The sequence below is a fragment of the Brachypodium distachyon genome, chromosome 1 (genome assembly GCF_000005505.3).
Source record: "Brachypodium distachyon strain Bd21 chromosome 1, Brachypodium_distachyon_v3.0, whole genome shotgun sequence".
Classification (NCBI taxonomy): domain Eukaryota; kingdom Viridiplantae; phylum Streptophyta; class Magnoliopsida; order Poales; family Poaceae; genus Brachypodium; species Brachypodium distachyon.
Window position 1 is genome coordinate 50825100 of NC_016131.3, and position 21773 is coordinate 50846872.

The following is a 21773-nucleotide window of genomic DNA, read 5'->3' on the forward strand; positions in this document are numbered from 1 at the left end:
CAATGTTACATCCAGTTCACAGCATAATTTGAGAGCAAGCAAAGGAGACTAGATTTCGTGACCAAATTTAGTAAACATGCATGCAAAGTATGCCAGGTAGTAACAATTAGTAGTACAGCTAATTAAGCTAACAGATCGAATAGGGCGGGGGAGTTAGTTATGGATGAGGGATCCAAGTTGCTGGAGAGATCCATCACCGCAAACCGCCGCCGTTGAACGCCAACTAAATCCCTCCACCCTCCGCCTATTAATTTACATCCACCGGGCTGCACTCCGCCGCCGCTAGCTCCCTCGCCGGCCGCCCCGCCCCCGATCGAGCTAGCGGCTGACCCTTTCGATAGATGAAGAGTTGCACCACCAGATCTGATCCGCACGAGCCGCCTGCCCGCCATGGACGACCCCCGCCGCCACCACCACCTCGCCTACGGCGCCTGCAACAACTGCGCCGCCGAGCAAGCCGTCGTCTTCTGCGCCGCCGACGCCGCCAGGCTCTGCCTCGAGTGCGACGGCGCCGTGCACGCCGCCAGCGCGCTCGCCGCCAACCACTCCCGCGCGCCCCTCTGCGACTCCTGCTTCGCCGCCCCCGCCGCCGTCCGCTGCGCCCACGACACGGAGGACGGCGGCGGACAGTTCACCTTCTGCTTCGGCTGCGCCGGCCACCGCGCGCCGCCCGAGGGGTGGGCCGCCAGCTGCCCCGTCGCGCACTACACCGGCTGCCCCACCCCCGCCGACGTCCTCCGCCTCCTCTCCGTCGACGCGCCGCCCGCACAGGAGGACTTCGATGCCTGGCTCGCAGACAAGCTGCCGCAGATCCTACAAGACGTTGTCCAGGTATCTATCTACCACCATGCTCTCATCCATCATTCTCAGCTACCCTACCTGTTTAATTAAGATTCAATCAATCATGAATTACTCCATCTGTCGATCCATAACAAGTGTCGCTCACTCTGTACTAAAATCGGTGAGACGCTTGTTATGGATCGGAGGGGAGTAGTACTTATTGCGATGCGAAATGGCTGCAGTGCAGACTGACGATCACGTCCTGTTTAATTTCGTGAGACGAATTTTAGGGCAACCATCACGCACTCGATTGATCGATAATCCTCAGATGCGCATCGGCACTAGCTAATAGTGTCATTGTGTGTGCAATATATCAAATCGATCGATCGACTGGTGATCCCCCCATCGAGCTCCTGCAGCTTTTCGAATCCATTAAAAGAATATAGTTAATGATCGGTTGTGTTGTGTGGGTGATCTTCTTTTGTGTTGATGTACAGTTCAAATGTGTATGGGAAATATCATGATCATATAATAAGAAGAGATCACATCTACTTGTATAGATATGTTCCACAATTACATGAATGCCTGATTTTCTCTGAATGTCCATTTTGGTGTCTGATATTCTCTGAATTTAATGTCCATTTGATGCTGTGGGGAGTTGGACCTTCATCTGATGATTTTCTCTCTCTCTCTCTCTCTCTCTCTCTCTCTCTCTCTCTCTCTTTTGAGCGATTAATATTCTTTGGCCCATGCCCCATATAATATAATTGGCAAGAGCTAATTGAATGGAAGGATGAAGGCTGGGCTAATCGATTAATCTCTCTCTCTTACCTGCATCTCTGAACAAAATGTTGAAAGATAAATCATGAATATACTAGCTACATGTAATCAAGTGCCGTGATCATGCATAACACTGGTTCTGTTTTCTGATGGTGGCGTTCATGCACGGAAGGATGGGTCGCAGATTTGCGAAGGTGGGAGTACTGCCCCTAGTACTACTGCTACAATTACAGGTGCAGAAAGATCATCAGGAGGAGGAGCAGGTGTTAATGGCAGCAGCTTTGTTGGTCCTAATTCTGATCATGATTGGAATATCACCACCAATACTGCTACTACTGGTACTGTTGGTCATCATGCAGCTGCTGCAGGAGGAGGAGCCAATCATAATAATTCACTCGCATTTGAGGTAATTAAGGACAAATTAGTTTATTAACCATATGTACATGCATACGCAGGATGTCTGAACTTAGTTTGATTTTCTGGGCAGCCAACACCGTCGTCATCGGTCTGCCACATTTTCTCATCATCATCATCATATTGTTCATCATCGTTGTCATGCCTGCAGCAGCAGTCAGCCATGGCGTCTGCTACTTCTCTCCTGCACTCCTTGGATCCTCAATTGCAGCTCCTCGACGGGGGGGCCGCAGCTGCGGCTGGCTGCAGCTTCGTCCTTCCTCCTGCTGTTGCTGGTGCTAATTTCTTAACCATATCGCCACCACAAGCGCCGCCACCGGATCAGATCAACGGCGGCGAGGGATCATCGACGATGTCGGGGGCTCAGCAGCAAGATCCTACCACCATGACGAAGAAGCGAGAGGAGAGGGACAGGGCCAAGCTCAGGTACAACGAGAAGAAGAAGAACAGAAAGTATGTGTCCTCAATCCAGCCTCTGAATCTTCTATGACAGTACTTGGTCAATTAAAAATGCAGGTCTCCGAATTTTTAATTCGATGATTTTTCTAATTTGAAAAAGATGCCAAATGCAAGTTTGAATGAATTGTGCGTGAATTTTTTATGCAGGTTTTGCAAGCAGATCATGTACGCATCCCGTAAGGCGAGAGCCGACACGCGAAAGCGGGTGAAAGGAAGATTCGCAAAGGCTACCAATGAAAACCAGCACATACTCCACTCGGCTGATTCACCATAAATCCATCCATCCATTCATTCAAAACCAAATTTCCACTTTCTTTCCTTTTCTTTTTGTTCCTGCTCATACACACTGCATATAAAAACACAAAACCAAACATACTCTCATCTCAAAAACATTCATCCATTCATTCAATTTTTGATCGGTTTATAAAATGCTAGCTAGCTGGTCTCCCTTGCCTTGAGTACAGCATACACATTATTCATATGCTTAGGTTAATTAGCTAGAATCTTCTCCACTTGACACATACATATTTTCGTTTTGTGCGGAGAAGACACTGTTGCACCATATTTAGGCCTTCTTCTCTTTTCCCATTTAGTTTGTTTTTCATCTTTTGGCCTTTTTTCGTTTTGACACGATTCCTTTTAGAGAGATATAGTTCTGGGTCGACTCTGTTAAAAAAAGGAGAAATTGTAATAATTCCTAGCCCTTGTCAGCTATATATATACATGGATGATCATTTCTGGCATGGGTGAATAAAATCAAGTTTTCTCTTTATGCTGATGCTGTTGCTGTGTGAAATTTGTTCTCTGAAATCCTGTGGGCATATCTCAACGTCCTTCCAAACGAAATTAAAGTATTTTTGAGTTGGGTTGACCAGGAACACATTGGTTTGGATTAGTCGGTCGTTTACCTGCTCCTTGATATATCTTGCAGCTACTAGCCATACATACTCCATCTGCTGCAAATTAGTCTTGGAGTCAGGCAGGCACCTTCTGTGAAATTTCTTGCAATTGCAAGTCGTAGTCCATATATACGATCATTGATCCTTGTCCATGCATGCAGCTTCCTCGGCCCTTCGTTAATTGTTTAGATAGATTATAGAGCTGGTTAAAGTTACAGCACTTGCTTACTTTATACTCCCTCCGTCCCAAATTAACTTACGTGAATTTGTATAGATTCTTGTACGAATTCATGTAAGTTAAAATTATAATTAGTATTAGATCGAGCTGCAACTAATTCGTCGCAGCCTGTCTGATCGATTTCGTCAGGTATGACGATGGACCATGCATATATGAAAGACAAAAGAACAGACTTAAAAAAAAGAGAGACTTAGACGTGCTGCATGCATGACATTGTATTGACCAAAAGAACATGAAAGATTTGGAAGCATGCATGCATGCCTATATGCACACGTGGCATTGACCAGATTAATCCTCCTAAGCATCTCAAAGCTATCCCAAATGTCATATTTAGGGGATATGAACATTTTACTTTCAAAATCATCTCTCAATGGCACCCCCTAAACGGACAAAATGGCATGTTTGTCCGGACACATTCCCCAAACTTGTCCCAAATTTGGGAGAGGTTTGGGATGTCCGAACATTGTCCGGTGCACTTTTTTGTCTGCCCCGGCCCCACAACAAAAGATGGGAGAAGAAGAAGAAAAAGTGAAAAAGAGAGGAGAAAGGATAAAGAGAAGGAAAAACTAATTTGACAGAAAAATTTGAGGATGTGGTTGGGTGACGAGGGTGGATATGGGAAGGACACATGTAAACTTGCTCTCCCAAATAATCAAAAAATGGATATTTTGGGACAAAATTTGAGAGATACCATTGGAGTTGCTTACCTAGGCAGGGTGAATGGTAAACGTTTTTGCTCAGTCTTTTTTATACGAATTTTTACTAGTGTATGTATTTCTATGAACATTGATTGAGTTTGTAAGCAAGGGTACGCACGTGCCTGCCGGCCGGCTAATAATTCATGCTTTATTTTTATTGGTCTTCTCCAAGTCCTTGGCAAGAAAAGGTCAAGCTTTGTTAGCTTTATTGGGTGTCATGTGATGTGATCAGTTAACAACCACCACCGGGCACTGGTACTCGTAGAGTATAAATATCTAAGCTCCTGCTACTTGTATTGTGGGCTCCTGCAGTGCATTGACCCACCAGACAGACAGAATCCAGTAGAATCGAATTGAATCTGAACCAGTCAATTCAATTCATTCACTCACAATTGGGGAATAATGCCGTCGCCGGCGTCAATGGCGGTGCTGGTGGTGTCCACGCGCACGGTGAGCCCGCCGCCGCCGCGGCATGGGAGGATCCCGCTGACGACGTGGGACGTCTCCTTCCTCTCCGCCAACTACATCCAGAAGGGCCTCCTGTACCTCCCGCCGTCCATGTCCTCCACGGCGGCCGTCGTCGACCACCTCGCCGCCGCCCTCTCCGAAACCCTCGCCGCCTACTACCCCGTCGCCGGCCGCTTCGTCACCGACAAGGACCCCTGCGGTGGCTGCTCCGTCTCCATCGACTGCGGCGGGCAGGGCGTGGAGCTCATCCACGCCGTGGCCGACGGGGTCTCCATCGCCGACGTCATCCCTCCGGACGCCGACGTCCCTCGCCTGGTCCAATCCTTCTTCCCGCTCGACGGCGCCGTCAACCACGACGGCCACGAGCTACCCCTCTTGGCCGTCCAGGTCACCGAGCTGGCCGCCGACGGCGCCATCTTCCTGGGGTTCGCCTACAACCACGCCCTCTCCGACGGCACCGCCTTCTGGGCCTTCCTCAACGCCTGGGCCCAAACCGCCCGCTCCAACCTCAACCTCGACGGCCCACCACCACCTTCAAGTCCGTTGCTGGACCGCTGGTCCCCCGACGGCGGCCCGGCGAGGCCCATCGTGCTGCCGTGCGCCGACGTCAGCGCCGAGTTCATCGAGCGCCTCCCCCCGCCGCTTCTCCGCGAACGGATGCTCCACTTCTCCGCCGAATCGCTAAGAGCTCTCAAGGAGCGCGCCGGCCAAGAGCTTCTCGCCGCCGGGGATACCGCCGGCGCGGCGGCCCTGACGAGGTTCCAGGCTCTGAGCTCGCTGCTATGGCGGTCCATCACCCGGGCCCGGAACCTCCCGGCAACGCAGCCCACCGTGTGCCGCGTCGCCATCAACAACCGCGGCCGGCTGGAGCCACCTCTCCCACCGGCATACTTCGGCAACTCCATCTACGCCATCGGCACAGAGCCATGGGTCTCGGCGGAGCTCCTGGAGGAAGGCTCGCATGGGCGGGCGGCGGCGGCGGTGGGGCGGGCGGTGGCGGCGCACACGGACGGCGTGATCAGGGCGAAGGTGGCGGCGTGGATGGAGAAGCCGGTGGTGTACAACCTCCGGTTCTTCGACCGCGCCGGCACCATGATGGGGAGCTCGCCGCGGTTCGACATGTACGGGTGTGACTTCGGGTGGGGGAGGCCACTGGCGGCGAGGAGCGGCAAGGGGAACAAGTCCGACGGGAAGACGTCGCTCTACCCTAGCGGACGGGATGAAGGCGGCATGGACGCCGAGCTGACATTGACGCCGGAGAATATGGCGGCGCTGGAGTTGGACGAGGAGTTCTGGGCCGCTGTTTCGCCCGACGAGAAGCCGCCGGTGCTGACCACGAAGCAGCAGCAGCAGAAGGATGGGAAAGATTAAGTATTAGCTGCATTTCAGTCTTGAGTCTCATCCGCTCAATCAATTGTTGTGTTGCTGTCATTTCATCATCGTTTCACCTTTAATTTTCTTGCTTGATGTTGCTGTCAAATTTTTGGTGAACATTCCATGGTCTACATACATGTTGCAATTGATGGTTTGTGTATGTATGGATAGAGCAACAACTCTAGTTCATTCATTCATTAGACAATAGGAGAAGAACTGAATCCCTGCATGATAGATTGATAGTATAAGATCCTCTCAAAAAGATTGATAGTATAAGTAATCAGAGCACTCTGAACCATGGTCCGAGGAATGGGAAGAGCGCGACGAGCAAGCGCATGAACAGAGGCGACTGCCTGTACCTCACAGCAGCTCCTCCTCCTGCTCCTCTTGCAGCTCTTCTTCTCGATCCTCCTCTTCTTCTCGTTGTTGCTGTTGTTTCTGTGGCAGGCTGCCGGCTCCTCGCTCTCGCTGCATCACCACCACCAGCACTAGTGTTACTATCAGCTCCTGCAGCAGCTTCAGAAGCAGACCGCCTGCTGCTGCTGCTGTATTGGTATTGGTCGAGCTCGTCCCATCCTCCAAAACCAGCACTACTACTAGTGCTGCTTCTGCTGCTGGAATCATCTGATTTCTGCGCCCTTGCTTCAGCTGACTGATCCATCCCCGATGGCTTTTCATCTCTGTACGCCGAGGTGTTGCTGCTGAATTCTTCTTGGCCAGCTTCTTCTTCGTCTTCCCAATCGCTTCTGTAATATTCAGAATCATCATCATCATCTTGGTACCAATAAGACGAGTCTCGGTCTCGGCGGCGGCCAAAGCCGAACCCTTCTCCTGTATTAGCGGCGGCGAACTTAGAGACGAGGAAGGAGACGGCGGATTGGGCGAGCGGGATGGCCATGGCCAAGAGGAATCCCCGCAGCCCCGTGGAGGCCAGCATGGACGCCAGGATCAGCGGCAGCACGTACCCGTACACCCTCAACAGCTGCATCCATCATGACCAGAATTCAGCAGCAGCCTGTAATTGCTTCATACAACTACTACTAGCTAGTGAATTGGAATGTCCGGACTTGTACCTTTGAGAACCATGGCTCCTCCAACAGCCAACCGGCCCCAAACCCGCCGTCTTCTTCGTCGAATTCGGACTCGAATTCGAACTCGTCGTCTTCATCCTCCAGCTGCTCGTCGGACCACCACCTCCTACTCCTACTCCTACTCCTGCTACTGCTGCTGCTCCTAATCCTACTACTTCTACTGATGCTGCTGGAAGAGAGGGAGGAGGAGAAGCGGCAGCGGGAGACAATTGGTGAAGGGCGCTTGGCTGCCGCCGTCGTTACTCCGACTGGTCGGAGCAGCAGCAGCAGCAATGACGGCGGCGCCATTTCATCTCTGGACTGCTAGCTAAGCCAGCAGCCCAGCAGGGATTGGATAAGAAGCTCTCCCTCCCTCACTGGAACTCATCTAGTGCTCTGCTCGCACAAGAAATAATTTTGCAGCCACACAAACAAGGGGAGTCCCTGCTAGGCAGCTTGTGGATAACTCTCTCTCACTACTCTCTCTGTTTTTTCTAACAAAGAGGGATCTTGCCTTGCCTGCCTTGTTTGGTGGTGAGGTCAAGAGACACACACACACATCCCTGCATATGGTAGTTAGCAGCTCTTGCTCTTAATTTTGTTTTACTTTTCTGTCAACTTGCCTGGCTACACATGGCTTGCATGCTTAATCAGATGACATGCAACCACCCCACATGCATTTACATTATTATTTAGCCACTAGTCATCTTCAAAGTCTACTTAAAACCCACTGCCAGCATATATACACACTCTACTTGAAACTTTCACCACCAACTGTTACTAGACCTCTGCTGCAACTGCATGCTTCATATGCTTATTACTGCTGCTACAAAAAATCAATCCACTAATTATTACAACTACACTATTACTTCTTACTCATCCATCCACAACATAACTAGTACATTAATTTGAGTCAATTAAATTCATCCAAACATCATCAACTGCATGCCTTCTTGCTAACTCCTCCATCATACTACATGCATGCTTGCCCTGCCTTAATTGTCTCTCGAATGAATCGAATGCTTGCCTTCTTCCTGCAACTCATGTTCAGCATTAATTCTTCTTCCTCAACTCGCATGTATATGCTGCTGCTGCTGCCGCCTCCATCTTACCACTTGCTTACAGCTCCAGCACCACGACTGCAAATCAACAAAGCAAATAGTAGTAATTAGCCCCGCAAGATTTAACTAAATATTCATCAAAAAACAGAACAGACAGGTTCCGAGTGGTATAAGACACTTACAGTCTGAATCTGAGGTGATCCACTGCCCCATCCTGCAGGCCTCCGACGACGAGCTCTTCTGGCTCACCGACGACAGCCTTGACGCGTAGTTCCTCGACGGTGTATAATGCTCCGTCTTCGCTGCTGCCGCCAGCGCCGACGCGAACGACAGCGGCGAGTACGGTACTGAGGACGCCGACGAGCAGCTGCCCACGTCCCACTTGAAGCTCTGGTTACCGGACACGGAGCTCATCTCGTCACACTTTGTCACAGCACCATCACCAGCTTGGAAGCTCAGGACCTTCTGACAGAAGACAGTCAACAAGAAACCAAGCCTATCAGAAAATTGGACCAACACACCACCTCAAAACAGCATATATGTGTTATGTTTCAGGAACAGAAAGATGTACTCTTGCGAACAAAGCATCAGAAACGGAATCTAGTCCATAAGGAAACAAATCAAACAACATGATATGTGTATATATACCTTCCATTTCTTGCCACCGACGCTAGTGCTGTATGGCCTAGCCTGAGTAGCCCACTTGAGGAGCTCCTTCACCCGAGCGACCGCCTTCTTCCCGTCGATCCTGTGTGCAATCTTCCTCATCGCACCATCAACGATGCCATTCTCGTGGAAGATAGGCAGCACTTTGCAACCCACGACTACAGCGCCGGCAGGATCAGCAATGTGCCCCATTCTTCTTCTCAGATGATGTACGTCACCTGATGGCTGAGCCTTGCTTAGCTGTAGCACGTACAGCTCTCACTCCCCCTATATTAGTGGTCTTTATAGGGGAAACACTGCAAACAAAATGACAAACATAGCTAGTCTCGGCAGGTAATCAACGCTCGAGATCAAACATTGAAAATGAACCAACGCTCCTGATCAAATATGCATAGACCACTTCCCTTCCCACCACAGATCTCTCACAAGTTCTAACCAAACTGGATTTGATCTTGGTCGTTGATTTCCGAATCGTACGGTCTGCTCAAATGCATATCTTATTCTCTCAACTGAAACCTATCCAGATCCCCCTCTGGTAGCAAATAACATAGCCAAGATATTAATTAGTATACTAGCATCTATTAATACAATTGTAGCAACATGATGCGCAGAGCCAATAGAGTTCACCTAGCTAGGCTGGAATTAGCAGTAGTTAACATCACATGTGAAGATAGAATAATATCACAATGCATGTTCTGGTTGTAACAAGTACACGAATCTTGATTAGGTACACGCTGTTGGAGTCAAAGGACAAAGTTGAACACTACTACCAGGCCAGCATTTAAATCTCTTCAACCCAACTTGCTTACTTGTTTAGGTGTAAGGATTAGATGTTAGCTGTGTCACTGTCATCACACAAGAAGTGGTATTAATTATTAAGTCCAAGGCGGGGCAAAGACATCAAGTGAGAGAGAGATTAAGCAAGCAAATGATATGGGCATGCATGATTAGCTTGGAAGGGTGTTCTCTGCGTTGCTTAGGTTGGCCATGTGATGCATGCAAACAGAAAGCCTGGGCTGCTGCATGTTCCATGTTGGTGCATGTATACAGACATACTGTAGTGCAGGAGATGGCTGTTTTTTTTATTGTTATACTTCTGCATATCTTGTCTCGCTTACTAAATTATGCAGAGGGATACAAGGAATATGGCTAACCATGCAGAATGTGTAGCTAGAGAGATGAGACGGATGGACATGAACCTAAAAATTGCATAAAAAGGGTAGGGGTTGAGACTGCTGCATAGAAGTTTAGTACCACTGATGTAAACAATAACCTCAGACTGATCTATTCTGAGACTAGGAGTAGATAACATTCTTTACACCGACAGAACAGAGTCATAATTATGTTCTGTTTTACTCAACCGAATATAATGATTTCCGCTGAACAGCACTGGTATTAGCAACATCTGCAAACAAATACATCCTGTTTTTCGCAGAGGAGCATGGTGCCCCGTGCCAGCCGAAGAAGCCTGTCCCATCTGGTGACTACATTCATTTGCTAATACATTTTTAGGCAGGGGAAATGGCTTTCTGCTGGAATTGGGTATAATTGGAGCCTTGAAGGGTTACCAATACGGGGACACTTGTCCCCACAGTAGCAGCATGATGCCCAAGCCAACAATCTACTCTAACTCATTGTCCTGATAAACGACCAGATCTTCTCTGGCTCTCAAAAAGAATAAAAGAATGCTAAGACATGACTTGACATGGTCTGAAAAGACTAGATTATGTGAACATTTCTAGACATCTAGGTATGGTCAGAACGTGTTGTGTATTTCACTCACATATCATAATAATGTAGTGATGATATATATCCTACTGGTGAAGTGGCCACATCTTGCCTCTACTCTCTCTTGTGAGTTTCCCCGTCAAATATTTTCTCTCTTTTATTTCTTCTAAGAGCACTAGTAGCTTCGAAGTAGCTACCACCGAATTTTACGACATGATCCACGAGCTGCATCATCTTGTCTTGTTGGTTCTCTGTATGTTTTCCATCTTGTGTCTACTTTTGTTTTCAGTGCGGAACTGTCAATTTGAGTTCATGGATTCTTTACTTCTTTCTTAATGTTCCAGCATATAGCTGTCTCTTTAAGAGCTGTTATGAACCTTCTGGTTGCATAACAGATTTTTTTTTTTAGAATTTGAGATTGATAACCATGCTATCCACATAGTGAAAACAAGTTTAGTGGCATATGCAATGACATCACTCGTTTTTTTATTCCATTGAATAATACAGTAAGTCAGTAACTGTTTACTGGCTGCTTCGATGCATATTCCCATGGATGCAACATACTAATGAGACAGTATATATGATGTCAATATTGTATTGCAGTACTGTTTACTTGTCAAGAGAAAATGCTGCCTACTGTTGTTCCAATAAATTAGATGAGATAACATATAGCAGAATGATGTTGTCTTAACTCTAAAGAAGCTTGGCTACATTAGTCACAGTAATGGGTGGTTGTGGTCCCACAGAAAAATGGAAAGAAAACTAAATGCAGTAAGAATTTTCTGAGAAGGAGCTTACTTCAGAATGAAGCCACCAGAAACATTACCCGGAAGCACAGAGCTGCCAAAAGGGAACACAACTTCCTGTTTCACTTTTGCTTCTAAAGAAAATTTTCCTGTTCTACAAGCAAAACGGGAATGATTTTCATGCATGAGACCTGAAATGATGATGACCAGTAAATTAAACCACACAGAAAACTATTTACTATTTTCTTATCATGAAGTACAACTTGGCCTGAGTTACAATATTATACAACCAATTTAAATTTTTACAATAAATTCTTAGCAGATCTCCGTAGATACAAATGTAGCAAGTGTCGACACTATTCAGAAGCAATTTAGTATTTAGGCGTATAACTGGCTATAGCTTAGGCCACAACCTCGGATTTCGACAGATATATGTTGTCTGGCACTCTGGGTCATGCCTCTTGTGCTTGGCGCATGAGTTCAAGGATGCTAGAAGCTTTCCTTTTTGCACGATCTGTGCCGGTCTCTGACAGCTCCTTCAGTGCATCTTCCCCTCCAGCTGCCCTTGCAGCCATGGTTTGCTCAGAATCAGCAGAACAGAGAGACCATAGAATGGCTGCAGCGTTCTCCCTATTCCGAGGAGACCCAGTTCTGATAACCTCCACGAGTGGAGGAATTGGCTCTGATTGCGTAATTACAGCCTTGCCTTCTGGGTTACCGGCAAGAATTGCCAGAAGAGTGAGAGCCTCATCAAGCATTCCCCCAGTAGGATCCACCAAGAAGTTCATCAGATGGATGATGATTCCAGCTTTCACTGCCCGGACCTTATTGCCCTGATATATGCACAGATTAAAAATTGCCGTTGCTGCATCTTTCTTGCCTCTTGGGCTCCCGTCACACAGAAGATTGATAAGTGGAGGTATCGCACCAGCAGCGCCAATCGTTACTTTGTTTTCATCAACAACTGACAGGCTAAATAGTGTGGCTGCTGCATTCTCTCTGGCTTCCATGCTCCCAGTTTTCAGCACTTCCACGATCTTAGGGATAGCATTGGAGTCCACAATGCTTGCCTTGTTGTTCTCGTGGATGGAGAGGTTAAGGAGTGCCGTGACGGCGTGTTCCTGCGTTCTTGGATCCGAAGAGGAGAGTAGATTGACCAACAATGGAATTGCTCCTGCTTCAGCAATGCATATCCGGTTGTTCACGTTTCTCTTTGCAAGCAACCGTATCTCCCCTGCAGCTGCCCTTTGCTCGTCTTGGTTCCCGCTGCGCAGCCTATTCATTAGCGAGACGAGACCAGCATTGTCATAGTCAGAACTTTTCACTGCTTTCTTATCACGGCAATTGGCTTTGTTCTTGGGAAGCTCGATGCCGTTGGCTTCACACCACTGTGCTATCAGGCTTTTGAGGACAAAGTTTGGTGTGAGCGAAGTATGTGACAGTGGCACCTGCATCTTAGGGCAGGTTTTGTGCCCAGAATCAAGCCACTTTTGGATACAGGATCTCTCGTACGTCTGTAAAGAAGACAACGGTCATTAAATCACAGTGCTGTCTTTGAAGAAGAATGGACTAGTATTGCCGCCTAAAAAGCTGGTTTAAGTACCTGGCCGCTAGAGACAATGACGGGGTCTTGCATCAGCTCAAGCGAAATGGGGCATCTGAATTCATCCGGGATGATCGGAGACCGATGCTTTACAGAGGAAGACCTGCCACCGAGAGTGTCGGATGCGGGAGCTTGAGCTATCACACAGTCTTTGAGCTTCTTGAGCAAGAAGGACATCTGGTCGAGAGAGCCATCGGGTTCGCCGCCGCTGGAAATGACCATCTCATGCAGGGCCACTGATTCTTTCTTCATGTCTGCCATGGTCTCGAGCTGCAGCTTCTCCGAGATCCTAGTCAGAAGCTCGGCGTCGCAGGCCTTGTCGCTGAGAGCCGCATCCAGATCCCTCGAGAGCTGCGTGTCGGGCGAATCGGTTCTCGCTGCCGCTCTCTTGAACTGGGAATGCACAAGTGCAACCTATGCATAGAATGGCATGCATGATATGGTTAGTCCGTGGTCAAGTGAAAAAAAAATGCAGTCCATCCGATGAAAAAAAAGGCGGCAGATTGGCACCTGCTCTTGCACTTCCTCGGGCATATCGAAGGTCTGGTAGGGCAATTGGTCCAGCGCCACCTGAATCTGCCTGTTGACGCCGGCGAATCTGTGGAGAAGACCATCCCCCCCTCGCATAGCCTGTGATGTGAGATAGGGTGTGGATGCAAATTATGTACGGGGGAATGATTCCATGGAGTTCCGGCATAATAGCAGTAGTAGTAGTAGTACAGGAAGGGTGTGTGCGTGCCTGGTAGATCTTGCTCCCATGGTGGACGTCTTGGAGGAGGTCGCGCGCGGCTCGGAGGGCGTCGGCGAGGAGAGGGTAGGAGGGAGAGGAAGAGTCGGGGGAGGAGGAGGGTTCGTCGAGGAGCGGGGCGAGGAGGCGGACGCGGCGGGCGAGGTCGGCGGAGAGGCGGCGCAGGGGGCCCCGCGGCTCCGGGAGCGCGGCGATCTCGGCGGCGACCCTGGCGGGCATGGCGGCAGGCGGGCTTTGGCCTTTGGGAGAGGAGAGAAGAAGAGGTCCGGTCAATGCAATGGCCAATGGACGCGGCTGCTCTGCCTCTGCCTCCGTCTTGGTTGGGTGGGTCCCACAAAACAGACAGAGAAACAGGTGCACTGCCGTCGTCCGATCCGTATCCAAGGGCTCGGAATCATTCACCACGTCTGTTGGCTTTCTTAATCATCTATGTGTTGTAATTAATTAGTAATTATTATATCTGTTATATTATCAATTATAATTATAAACACTTCTAGATTATGCCGTCAAGAATATAAAAACCTATAACAAAAAGAATAACAAAATTACATGTAAAACTTGTGGTCCTTTGTCTCTCAAAGCCAAATCGATTGTTAGAGACAAAAAGAACTCATGCAGGTCAATACTTTCTTTCAGAGAGGGTGGCTAGGGTTTAGTCAACGGCCACAAATTTTTCAGAACAATAATCTGGCTTTATCGATTCATCAAGCATTCCCCTAGTAGACAATGAGCATAAGCAACAAAGTTTCACCATAGAGCTCCATCATGGTTCTTCAAAATCGACATCTGTAGACAATGACGGAGCCAGCCGGTTAGTAGAGCCTAGGAAAATTTTAGGCCTTTTGTTCTAAACTAGAATTTGCCCACAAAATTTGCTAATTTAATCATTGTAATTACTTTAAGTCAAAAGGGAGATCAATCGAGGGGGTCTATAGATTCATCTTCCGTGTTTTGACGTTTCTTCATGTATCCGGTAACGAAACTGCAAAGCACCATGCTTGCATAGGCTCGACTAATTTCATTGGTTTTGAAAAGCCGCATGAATCGTCCACCTCAAACATTGATAACCTAATATCGTTGAACGCACCATGACCGGTGGCACATCTCTCACAAGGCAAGTTATGAAACTGCTGCTCTGCCGATGAATTGATAAGGAAAAGACTAAAAACACCAAAAGACGAGTCGCGAGAACTAGTAGGCCACGACGTCTACGCCAGGATGAGGACAAAGCGAGGACAACATCACCACCTTCAAGATGTTACCGTGAAAAACACACAAGATAGATGTCTGACGGTGATCCGTGGTTCCTCCGTTTGTCAATGCCGAATCGGCTGTCAAAGACGAGGGGAACGCCGGTGACGAGGGAATGAGCCTTCGGGTCCTCAACCTTCGTATACCTGCTACAGTCCAGTATGAGGCCCACACGAAGGCCCATCAAGCATACGAAGCCCGAGTACCTGAAACTACGGCTCAAGCCAATGTAATCTAGGCATACCGAAATGTATTGATCTGATTGTAACCAACCCGATTATCACACTCGAGACCTAGCCCCCTGTATATAAGGCTAGGAGGGAAAATCGGAAAGTAGGTCATTCTCATCTTACTCGCCAGATCACATCTGCGCGCCATAACCTCAGAGCTTTCCTGTAATCCTCATCAATACAAAACACCAAAAGTAGGACCTAGGTGTTTTACCTCATTGAGGGTCCTGAACCTGGATAATCCTTGTGTCCCTAGGTCCTTGTTAGTCGACGAGATTGCCATTTGCTCCGCGTGCTCTTTTTAGTCGAAAGCCCTCTAGTTTGGGTCGTCATCCGGTGATCGAAATTTTCTTCAACAACGATCGTCAGGGTTTCATCGGCCACGGCTACAAGTAGAGTGTTGGTAAGTGGGCCCAACGTTAGGGTTTCATCGGCCACAGCTACAAGTAGATTGTGTTGGTAAGTGGGCCGTGGGCTGTAAGTTGGGCCGTATAACCCGGGTGCGCTGTGTACGAGGGAGGAGAACAACTCAAGGAATGAATTGAGGGGTTCTGGCTTCGCTTCGTCTCCTTCCCCTTTCCCGAGACTCTCTTTTCTCCGCTTCCCAGCACCGGCGATATCACAGCTCGCGACGGCGACAATCGCGCCGCCGACTGGAACCACATCACCGCCTCCCTCATCCCTCAACCGCCCCCTACGTCATCCTCCCCCGCCTCTGCCTACGTCATCCACCGCCTCCGTGAGCCGCCGCCCCTCGACGCCGGGCGCCGGATCCACCTCGCCTTCCGGGCGCCATCGCCACACCGTCCTGATCCGGTACGCTGCCGTTCCCGACCTCCTCCTCTTCTCGTCCTTCGTCGAGGCCCGGTCCGTGTAGCTTCGTCTAGTAAGGGGGCAGCGGGAGCGCCAGCCGGATAGAAGGGGAAGGGGAAGGGCCCAAGGGCGAGCATACCTTGGCGGGAGGTAGCTTTCCGTTCGGGGATCAGTTGGAGTCGTTAGGGTTTGGGAGCTGCCGGCTGAATTTGGGGAGTCGGATGGGGAAGCTGCTGGACCTGTGTTTTTTCTGTGTGTGCTCAAAATCCCTAGATAGGACTATGGGGGCATCGGATAGGGCAGCTGCTGGAGCTGCTCTTAGCTAAGACACCTATGGATACCTTCTGCAATGAATGAGCTCGTGGCAAATATTTCTCAGTCTTGGGGAAAATGTATCAACATTCTTTTGTTAATTGGACCGAGTTGTGCAAGCGTACCGACACTCTTTTGGATATGCTGTCTTGTCGTTTTGTAAACCGACTCATGGACCGAGTTGGTAGTGTTGTCATGAAGCATTTGCACACATTTCGCCTCATTTACGTGCACCATCTGCCTGCCATTATATGCATGAGAAACCACAAGTTATAGGAAGCACATGTAGGCAATGCACGACGAGCATGGGAACAAAAAATTAGAACACTGCCTCAGGATATGCACACACAGAAAAAAAAACGTGGTTGATAGCTGTGGTGGGAGCTTGTATTCATGTGTGGAGACGAAAAAAGGAAAATTGACCCTTCATTTTGTGGCATGTCCACTGCACGCCACGTGAGTGTTTGAGATATGTGTAGTTACATTCCTGTCTGTGATGAAGATGGTTATATTTATATCTGCGGTTGTTCCTGCATCCCTCATATTTTGGTGTCTCACTCGTTAGGCACTAGGGCAATGTTTGTGTTCGGTGTATTCATAATTCTAGTCATGCTGGGGATGGTTGTAATTGGACCAAGAGTTTCTGTCTCATTCATTTTTTGGGAGTCTCCGTGCGAGTAGCCGAGTATGTCCAGTGCGTGGTTAACTGCGTAGAAGTCAGGGTTGCAACTGGGCCTAATGAGCTGCGTGTCCCATACGTATCTCAGTTTATCCTGTATTTTTTTTTAAATCAGAAAAGATGGGATCCTCGGGGATCGCGTATCCCAGTATCCAGACATTACGTCACATGGATAGCCGTATCGGTGCTGCTGAGCTCAGTTGGTCTGGTTTTGTGTAGATATAATTCCGTCATGCTGGAGACGGCTATATTTGTAAAAGCTTTCTGTATCTGCAATTGGCTGTGCATTATTTTTGGTAATTTTTTTATTTCCTTTTGGACAGGGCTTGGAAGGTTCTTGAGGGTCACATCACATGGTCGCTGATTGGTGGAAGATGCTGCAGGGCTCTGAGGTCTGAATATTGAGCTGATTCTGTCATTTGAGCGTGGCTGCTGTCTGTACTCTACCCTTTTGAGGTGCGACAAAATGGAGTGCAACAAGGATGAGGCTCTTAGAGCCAAGGAAATTGCAGAGAAGAAGTTCGAATCAAGGGACCTGCAGGGGGCCAAGAAGTTCGCCCTGAAGGCCAAGGCTCTCTTTCCTGGTCTTGAAGGCATTGTTCAGATGATTAATACCTTGGATATTTACCTTACTTCGGAGGTGAAGATTTCTGGTGAGAAGGACTGGTACTCTATCCTTTCCGTGGACACGTCAGCAGATGACGAAACTGTGAGGAAACAATACAGGAAGTTGGTGCTTCAGCTCCATCCCGACAAGAACAAGTCAGTTGGTGCTGAAGGGGCTTTCCAGATGGTCAACGAGGCATGGAATGTCCTATCCGATAAAACCAAGAGAGCACTGTATGACCAGAAAAGGAAATTAGTGGTACTACAACAGAAGACTTCTCAATCAAATAAGACAAGTGCAACTCCTAGTGCAGCCAATGGCTTTGAAAATTTCGCAGCCAAAGTGCCTGCTTCCAAGGCAAGAGCAAACAGGCAAAAGGCAGGATCAGCAACATCTGCGGTGCGCCAGCGTCAGCCACCACCGCGTCCGGCTCCTCATCCAGCTCCTGCTCCTGCTCCTGCTCCACCTCCAACAGTGGAAAATACATTTTGGACCTCATGCAACAAATGCAAGATGAATTTTGAATATCTCAAAGTGTACCTAAATCACAATCTTCTCTGCCCTAGCTGCCGTGAGCCATTCCTAGCAAAAGAGATACCGATGCCACCAACCGAGGATGTTCATGCAGTGAGGGATTCGAACTTCAAGGGTGCAACTCAAGATGCAAGAACTGGCAGAAATTTCCAGTGGGGTCCATTCTCAAGGGCAGCTGGTGCAGCTAGTGCTACTGCATCATCATCTGCTGCTGCTCAAGCTGCTAATGTGGTTCATCAGACGTATGAGAAAGTTAAGAGAGAGAGGGAGGAGGCACAAGCAGTGGCACGAAGGGAAGACGCTCTTCAGAGGAAGCACAATCCTCTAAAAAGGCAAGCAAACATGTCAGAGAATGTTAATCATGGAACGGGTGATGTTGCATCTGGAAAGAAGATGAGAACTGCGGGTAGAGATGTTGGAGTTGGTTCTTCCTCCATTCTATCCGGTCCATGGGCCAATTGTTTTAGAACGCCAGGTGGAACTATACCATTTCCTACCAACAATGGAGCCTTTGAGTTTCAAGGTGTTCCTGCTGGACCCAGTTGGAAACCCAGGCCTCCTACTCGGATCAGCGTAACCAAGTCTTTCTGTCAGTCGAATATTAGGACACTTTTGATTGACAAGATGAAGAGTGATTTGAGGGAGAAGCTAATGGAGATAAGAAGTAGACCAATCCAAGTTACTGTTAATGGAAAAATGAGTAAGAAGCATGTGGTTAAAGAATATGTTGAGGGTAATGAAACTCTTGCATCAGATGATTCTACTGCAAACAAAGATGATCCAGTGGAGAATGGTTCTGTTAACAGCACAGATGCTGAAAATGAAGACGATGACCCTTTCTCATATACTGTACCTGATCCTGATTTCCATGATTTTGACAAGGATCGTACCGAGCAGTCTTTCCAGACTGATCAAATATGGGCTTCATATGATGACGAAGATGGGATGCCTCGTTATTATGCATTTATTCAGAAACTAATTTCCTTGAATCCTTTTAAGCTCAAAATAAGTTATCTTGCATCAAGGACAAATAGTGAATTTGGATCATTGAATTGGGTTTCTTCTGGTTTCACAAAGACATGTGGTGATTTCAGGATTGGTAAATATGAAACCTGTGATATAGTCAACATGTTCTCTCACCAGATTAAATGGAAGAAAGGTCCACGTGGGGTGGTTCAAATTTATCCACAGAAGGGTGATATCTGGGCTTTGTACCGGCATTGGTCCCCTGAGTGGAATGAAGATACTCCAGATAATGTGCTGCATGTCTATGATCTTGTTGAGGTACTGGATGATTATGCAGAAGATGATGGAATTTCTGTCATTCCCTTGATTAAGGTTGCTGGATTTAGAACAATATTTCAGCGTAATCAGGAGCCGAATGTCATCAAGAGGATTCCAAAAGAAGAGATGTTTCGGTTTTCACATCAGGTGCCCTTTTATAGGATGTCAGGGGAAGAAGCTCCAAATGTCCCCAAGGGTAGCTATGAGGTCGACCCAGCTGCTATTTCTAAAGAACTCCTTGAGGAGACGGTGGAAACAGGAGAGGAGGCCCGGGGAGCTTCTGAATGCTGATTAAGACAGTTGATGCTGACTGACTCCATACCTATTATAATGCCTTTATTGACCTGTCGTTTTGAATCGAAGACATTTGCTAGTTTCTATAGTCTCCAAGGTTCTATTGCTTTTGACAGTTACCTCTACATACAATGATTAGTCTGGAGCTGGCAGTTCCTAAATCCTTGTGTATCATATGAGCATGTGTCTTGTCATCATAACGATATGCTGATAATTTGAGTTAGAGACAGGTTGTTTTGTATGTCACAGAAAAAAAAATTATGTAGTTTTTATCCTTGGGCTAGCTGGTACCGGTGAAGAATTTTCTTTGCGGGCCTGCCATTCTGGGTCCTGAAGAAGTTCAACCCAGAGGTGTCATTGTGGCTGCAAGGCAATCCCAATTGAGCTTGGCAGACACTGGAGCAGAATCAAGGTATGCCATTATTTGCTCCTAATAGTTGCTTCCTTGTTGCATTCACAGAGTAGTATATCTTCCCTTGGATTTATCTCTTAAAAATATCCTCTGATTGTTGTATATGTGCGCGCAAATAATATTCTGTTGAATCCATACAGTCCCACTAAGAACTGCTAGTAGTACTCTTGGTTGGCTTGCCAAAAAAAAGAAGAAGAAACAGTCAGGCCTTGTTTGGCTTGCCTAGTTGCAATTCATCTGGATAGTTTATCAGTAAATGCATCTATCTTGTACTAGCAAGGAAGGTTATTTTTTTGCACTGTGACATTACTGATCATAGAGGTGCAAATTAACGAGGAATTGATGAAAGCCTCTTTATAGCATTTCTGATGACCTGCTCCTACATGGTTAATTCACTGTCTATTAAAAGTTTGCTTTTTCTTTTTTTTTGGTGGCAGGCAACAGGTGGAGCTCTTGTACTGAAGGTGAAACCAAGGAATGCAAATGCTAGTATGTTAAATGTTGCAAATGGTAGTTCTGCTTTATTGCACTGTAGAGAGCGCATCCAGATCGAGATCGAGATCCAGATCCAGCCTAATGGGTCAGAATCGGAACTAAGGAAGGAAGAGGGCCTGGGCCTGGGCCTGTCTCTGTCCGTTGATCCAAGTGACAGCAATCACATTCCCGGGCGTCTTGTCTTAAGTTTGGGATTTCAAATTTGCGCATGCTTTCCCATCCCATCCCATCATCTCTGTTATTAAGTGAACCAGTCGAGGATCATGAGTCGTATCATGATACAGAGTCGACAGGGAAAAGAAGCTCAACAGGCTTCCTTGTTTCGTTTCGTCCAAACTTTGTGCGTGTGTCAAGTTGTGTAGTTGCATGAGGACCCAAAGCCGTCCGTATGGATCAATTACTTGTTCCTTTTCTTCGGTTCTACTTGTAGTAACATGCATGCTTGACATCCAAGGACAGTAATGACATTTCACTCCTAGTCTTAGTTAATTGCGTCAAACACGTAGGACTAGTACTGGACGTTTGAGAGAGAGAGAAACGTACGTACGTGCGCTGATTAATTTGTCTTGTAGCACCCGCGCGTGTGCGTACGTGGCATGCACGCTGCATGCATGGCGTCTTACATGCATGCTGGTACGTGCCAAGTTTTTTTTTTCAATTTTGGCGGGGAATACGTACGGCCGCACGCAAGTTACTCCCTTGAACGCACGGACACTTGCATGCACGTGTCGGATCCAACGGTCGGGAACTTATTTGACGAGGCGCGTATACTGTGTGGTTTGATTCCCTACTTCACTAGCTTGGCGCGCGCCTGCCTGACCACCCGTAACGGCCCTTCACCTCTCAAACACAACAAGCCGTATATATTCCAATAATGCCCCTTCAGGGTTTCAGGAAAAATATGCCCCTTTAGTCCAATTTTGGAACATGCATGGGAATTTTGAGAAGCCAGCATTACTTGTCCATCCAAATTTATCAAGTGGGCCCATGCATATATGGCTTAGACAAGGTCTGGATCCACTGTTGGGTGGTTTTTTCAGGACACGCAATTTCGAGTGGGCCCATGCAAGGCCCAACAAAAGATATGTCGCGGCGGGCTATTTTGATCCGTCGAGCGGACACATGCACGA

The 21773-nt window shown here is 47.8% G+C and overlaps 5 protein-coding genes across 21 annotated transcripts; 3 read left to right on the forward strand and 2 right to left on the reverse strand.

Moving 5' to 3' along the window:
* Nucleotides 1-49: 49 nt before the first annotated feature.
* On the forward strand, nucleotides 50-3205 carry LOC100825439 (zinc finger protein CONSTANS-LIKE 9). Of its 4 annotated transcripts, none has more exons than XM_014897529.2 (4): nucleotides 50-831; nucleotides 1733-1966; nucleotides 2048-2490; nucleotides 2581-2702. In XM_014897529.2, the coding sequence occupies exons 1-3, from the start codon at nucleotides 391-393 to the stop codon at nucleotides 2462-2464; spliced, it is 1092 nt and encodes a 363-aa protein (XP_014753015.1). In that variant the 5' UTR covers nucleotides 50-390; the 3' UTR covers nucleotides 2465-2490; nucleotides 2581-2702. The 4 variants fall into 4 exon arrangements, with proteins under 4 accessions (XP_014753015.1, XP_024313401.1, XP_003557285.2 ...); XM_024457633.1 differs by having other exon boundaries at nucleotides 58-831; nucleotides 2129-2427; nucleotides 2581-3205; XM_003557237.4 differs by having other exon boundaries at nucleotides 59-831; nucleotides 2126-2427; nucleotides 2581-3205.
* Nucleotides 3206-4570: 1365 nt separating this feature from the next.
* LOC100825746 (uncharacterized acetyltransferase At3g50280) lies at nucleotides 4571-6245 on the forward strand. The gene has a single exon (XM_003557238.4). It carries the CDS (start codon nucleotides 4671-4673, stop codon nucleotides 6105-6107), a length of 1437 nt encoding a protein of 478 aa, XP_003557286.1. The 5' UTR covers nucleotides 4571-4670; the 3' UTR covers nucleotides 6108-6245.
* A 17-nt stretch (nucleotides 6246-6262) lies between these two features.
* Nucleotides 6263-7675, reverse strand: LOC104581665. Its single transcript, XM_010229852.3, has 2 exons — nucleotides 7184-7675; nucleotides 6263-7092 (listed from the first exon to the last, which is right to left on the reverse strand). The coding sequence occupies exons 1-2, from the start codon at nucleotides 7487-7489 to the stop codon at nucleotides 6391-6393; spliced, it is 1008 nt and encodes a 335-aa protein (XP_010228154.1). The 5' UTR covers nucleotides 7490-7675; the 3' UTR covers nucleotides 6263-6390.
* Nucleotides 7676-7837: 162 nt separating this feature from the next.
* On the reverse strand, nucleotides 7838-13978 carry LOC100826371 (U-box domain-containing protein 12). Of its 14 annotated transcripts, XR_002962296.1 has the most exons (9): nucleotides 13724-13978; nucleotides 13495-13614; nucleotides 12985-13398; nucleotides 11795-12895; nucleotides 11434-11572; nucleotides 9535-9752; nucleotides 8890-9439; nucleotides 8424-8706; nucleotides 7838-8319 (listed from the first exon to the last, which is right to left on the reverse strand). XR_002962296.1 is itself a non-coding variant. In XM_003557240.4 (4 exons), the coding sequence occupies exons 1-4, from the start codon at nucleotides 13949-13951 to the stop codon at nucleotides 11834-11836; spliced, it is 1824 nt and encodes a 607-aa protein (XP_003557288.1). In that variant the 5' UTR covers nucleotides 13952-13977; the 3' UTR covers nucleotides 11596-11833. The 14 variants fall into 14 exon arrangements, 1 of the variants encoding a protein (XP_003557288.1); XR_002962302.1 differs by lacking the exon at nucleotides 9535-9752 and having other exon boundaries at nucleotides 11434-11475; XR_002962300.1 differs by having other exon boundaries at nucleotides 8890-9752; nucleotides 11434-11475.
* A 1782-nt stretch (nucleotides 13979-15760) lies between these two features.
* Nucleotides 15761-21121, forward strand: LOC100842613. Its single transcript, XM_010229854.3, has 3 exons — nucleotides 15761-16029; nucleotides 17341-20148; nucleotides 20586-21121. Exon 2 carries the CDS (start codon nucleotides 17484-17486, stop codon nucleotides 19731-19733), a length of 2250 nt encoding a protein of 749 aa, XP_010228156.1. The 5' UTR covers nucleotides 15761-16029; nucleotides 17341-17483; the 3' UTR covers nucleotides 19734-20148; nucleotides 20586-21121.
* The last annotated feature ends 652 nt before the right edge of the window (nucleotides 21122-21773 follow it).

Excerpts from the sequence above, each read along its gene's own strand:
- LOC100825439 (XM_010229850.3), top strand. The coding sequence starts at position 391 with ATGGACGACCCCCGCCGCCACCACCACCTCGCCTACGGCGCCTGCAAC. Across the intron at positions 1,967-2,047 it reads ATAATTCACTCGCATTTGAG|CCAACACCGTCGTCATCGGT; the intron begins GTAATTAAGGAC and ends TTTTCTGGGCAG. Across the intron at positions 2,428-2,580 it reads GAGAAGAAGAAGAACAGAAA|GTTTTGCAAGCAGATCATGT; the intron begins GTATGTGTCCTC and ends TTTTTTATGCAG.
- LOC104581665 (XM_010229852.3), bottom strand. The coding sequence starts at position 7,489 with ATGGCGCCGCCGTCATTGCTGCTGCTGCTGCTCCGACCAGTCGGAGTA. Across the intron at positions 7,093-7,183 it reads AGGAGCCATGGTTCTCAAAG|CTGTTGAGGGTGTACGGGTA; the intron begins GTACAAGTCCGG and ends TGATGGATGCAG.
- LOC100842613 (XM_010229854.3), top strand. The coding sequence starts at position 17,484 with ATGGAGTGCAACAAGGATGAGGCTCTTAGAGCCAAGGAAATTGCAGAG.
- LOC100825746 (XM_003557238.4), top strand. The coding sequence starts at position 4,671 with ATGCCGTCGCCGGCGTCAATGGCGGTGCTGGTGGTGTCCACGCGCACG.
- LOC100826371 (XM_003557240.4), bottom strand. The coding sequence starts at position 13,951 with ATGCCCGCCAGGGTCGCCGCCGAGATCGCCGCGCTCCCGGAGCCGCGG. Across the intron at positions 13,399-13,494 it reads CCGAGGAAGTGCAAGAGCAG|GTTGCACTTGTGCATTCCCA; the intron begins GTGCCAATCTGC and ends TTCTATGCATAG. Across the intron at positions 12,896-12,984 it reads TCATTGTCTCTAGCGGCCAG|ACGTACGAGAGATCCTGTAT; the intron begins GTACTTAAACCA and ends TCTTCTTTACAG.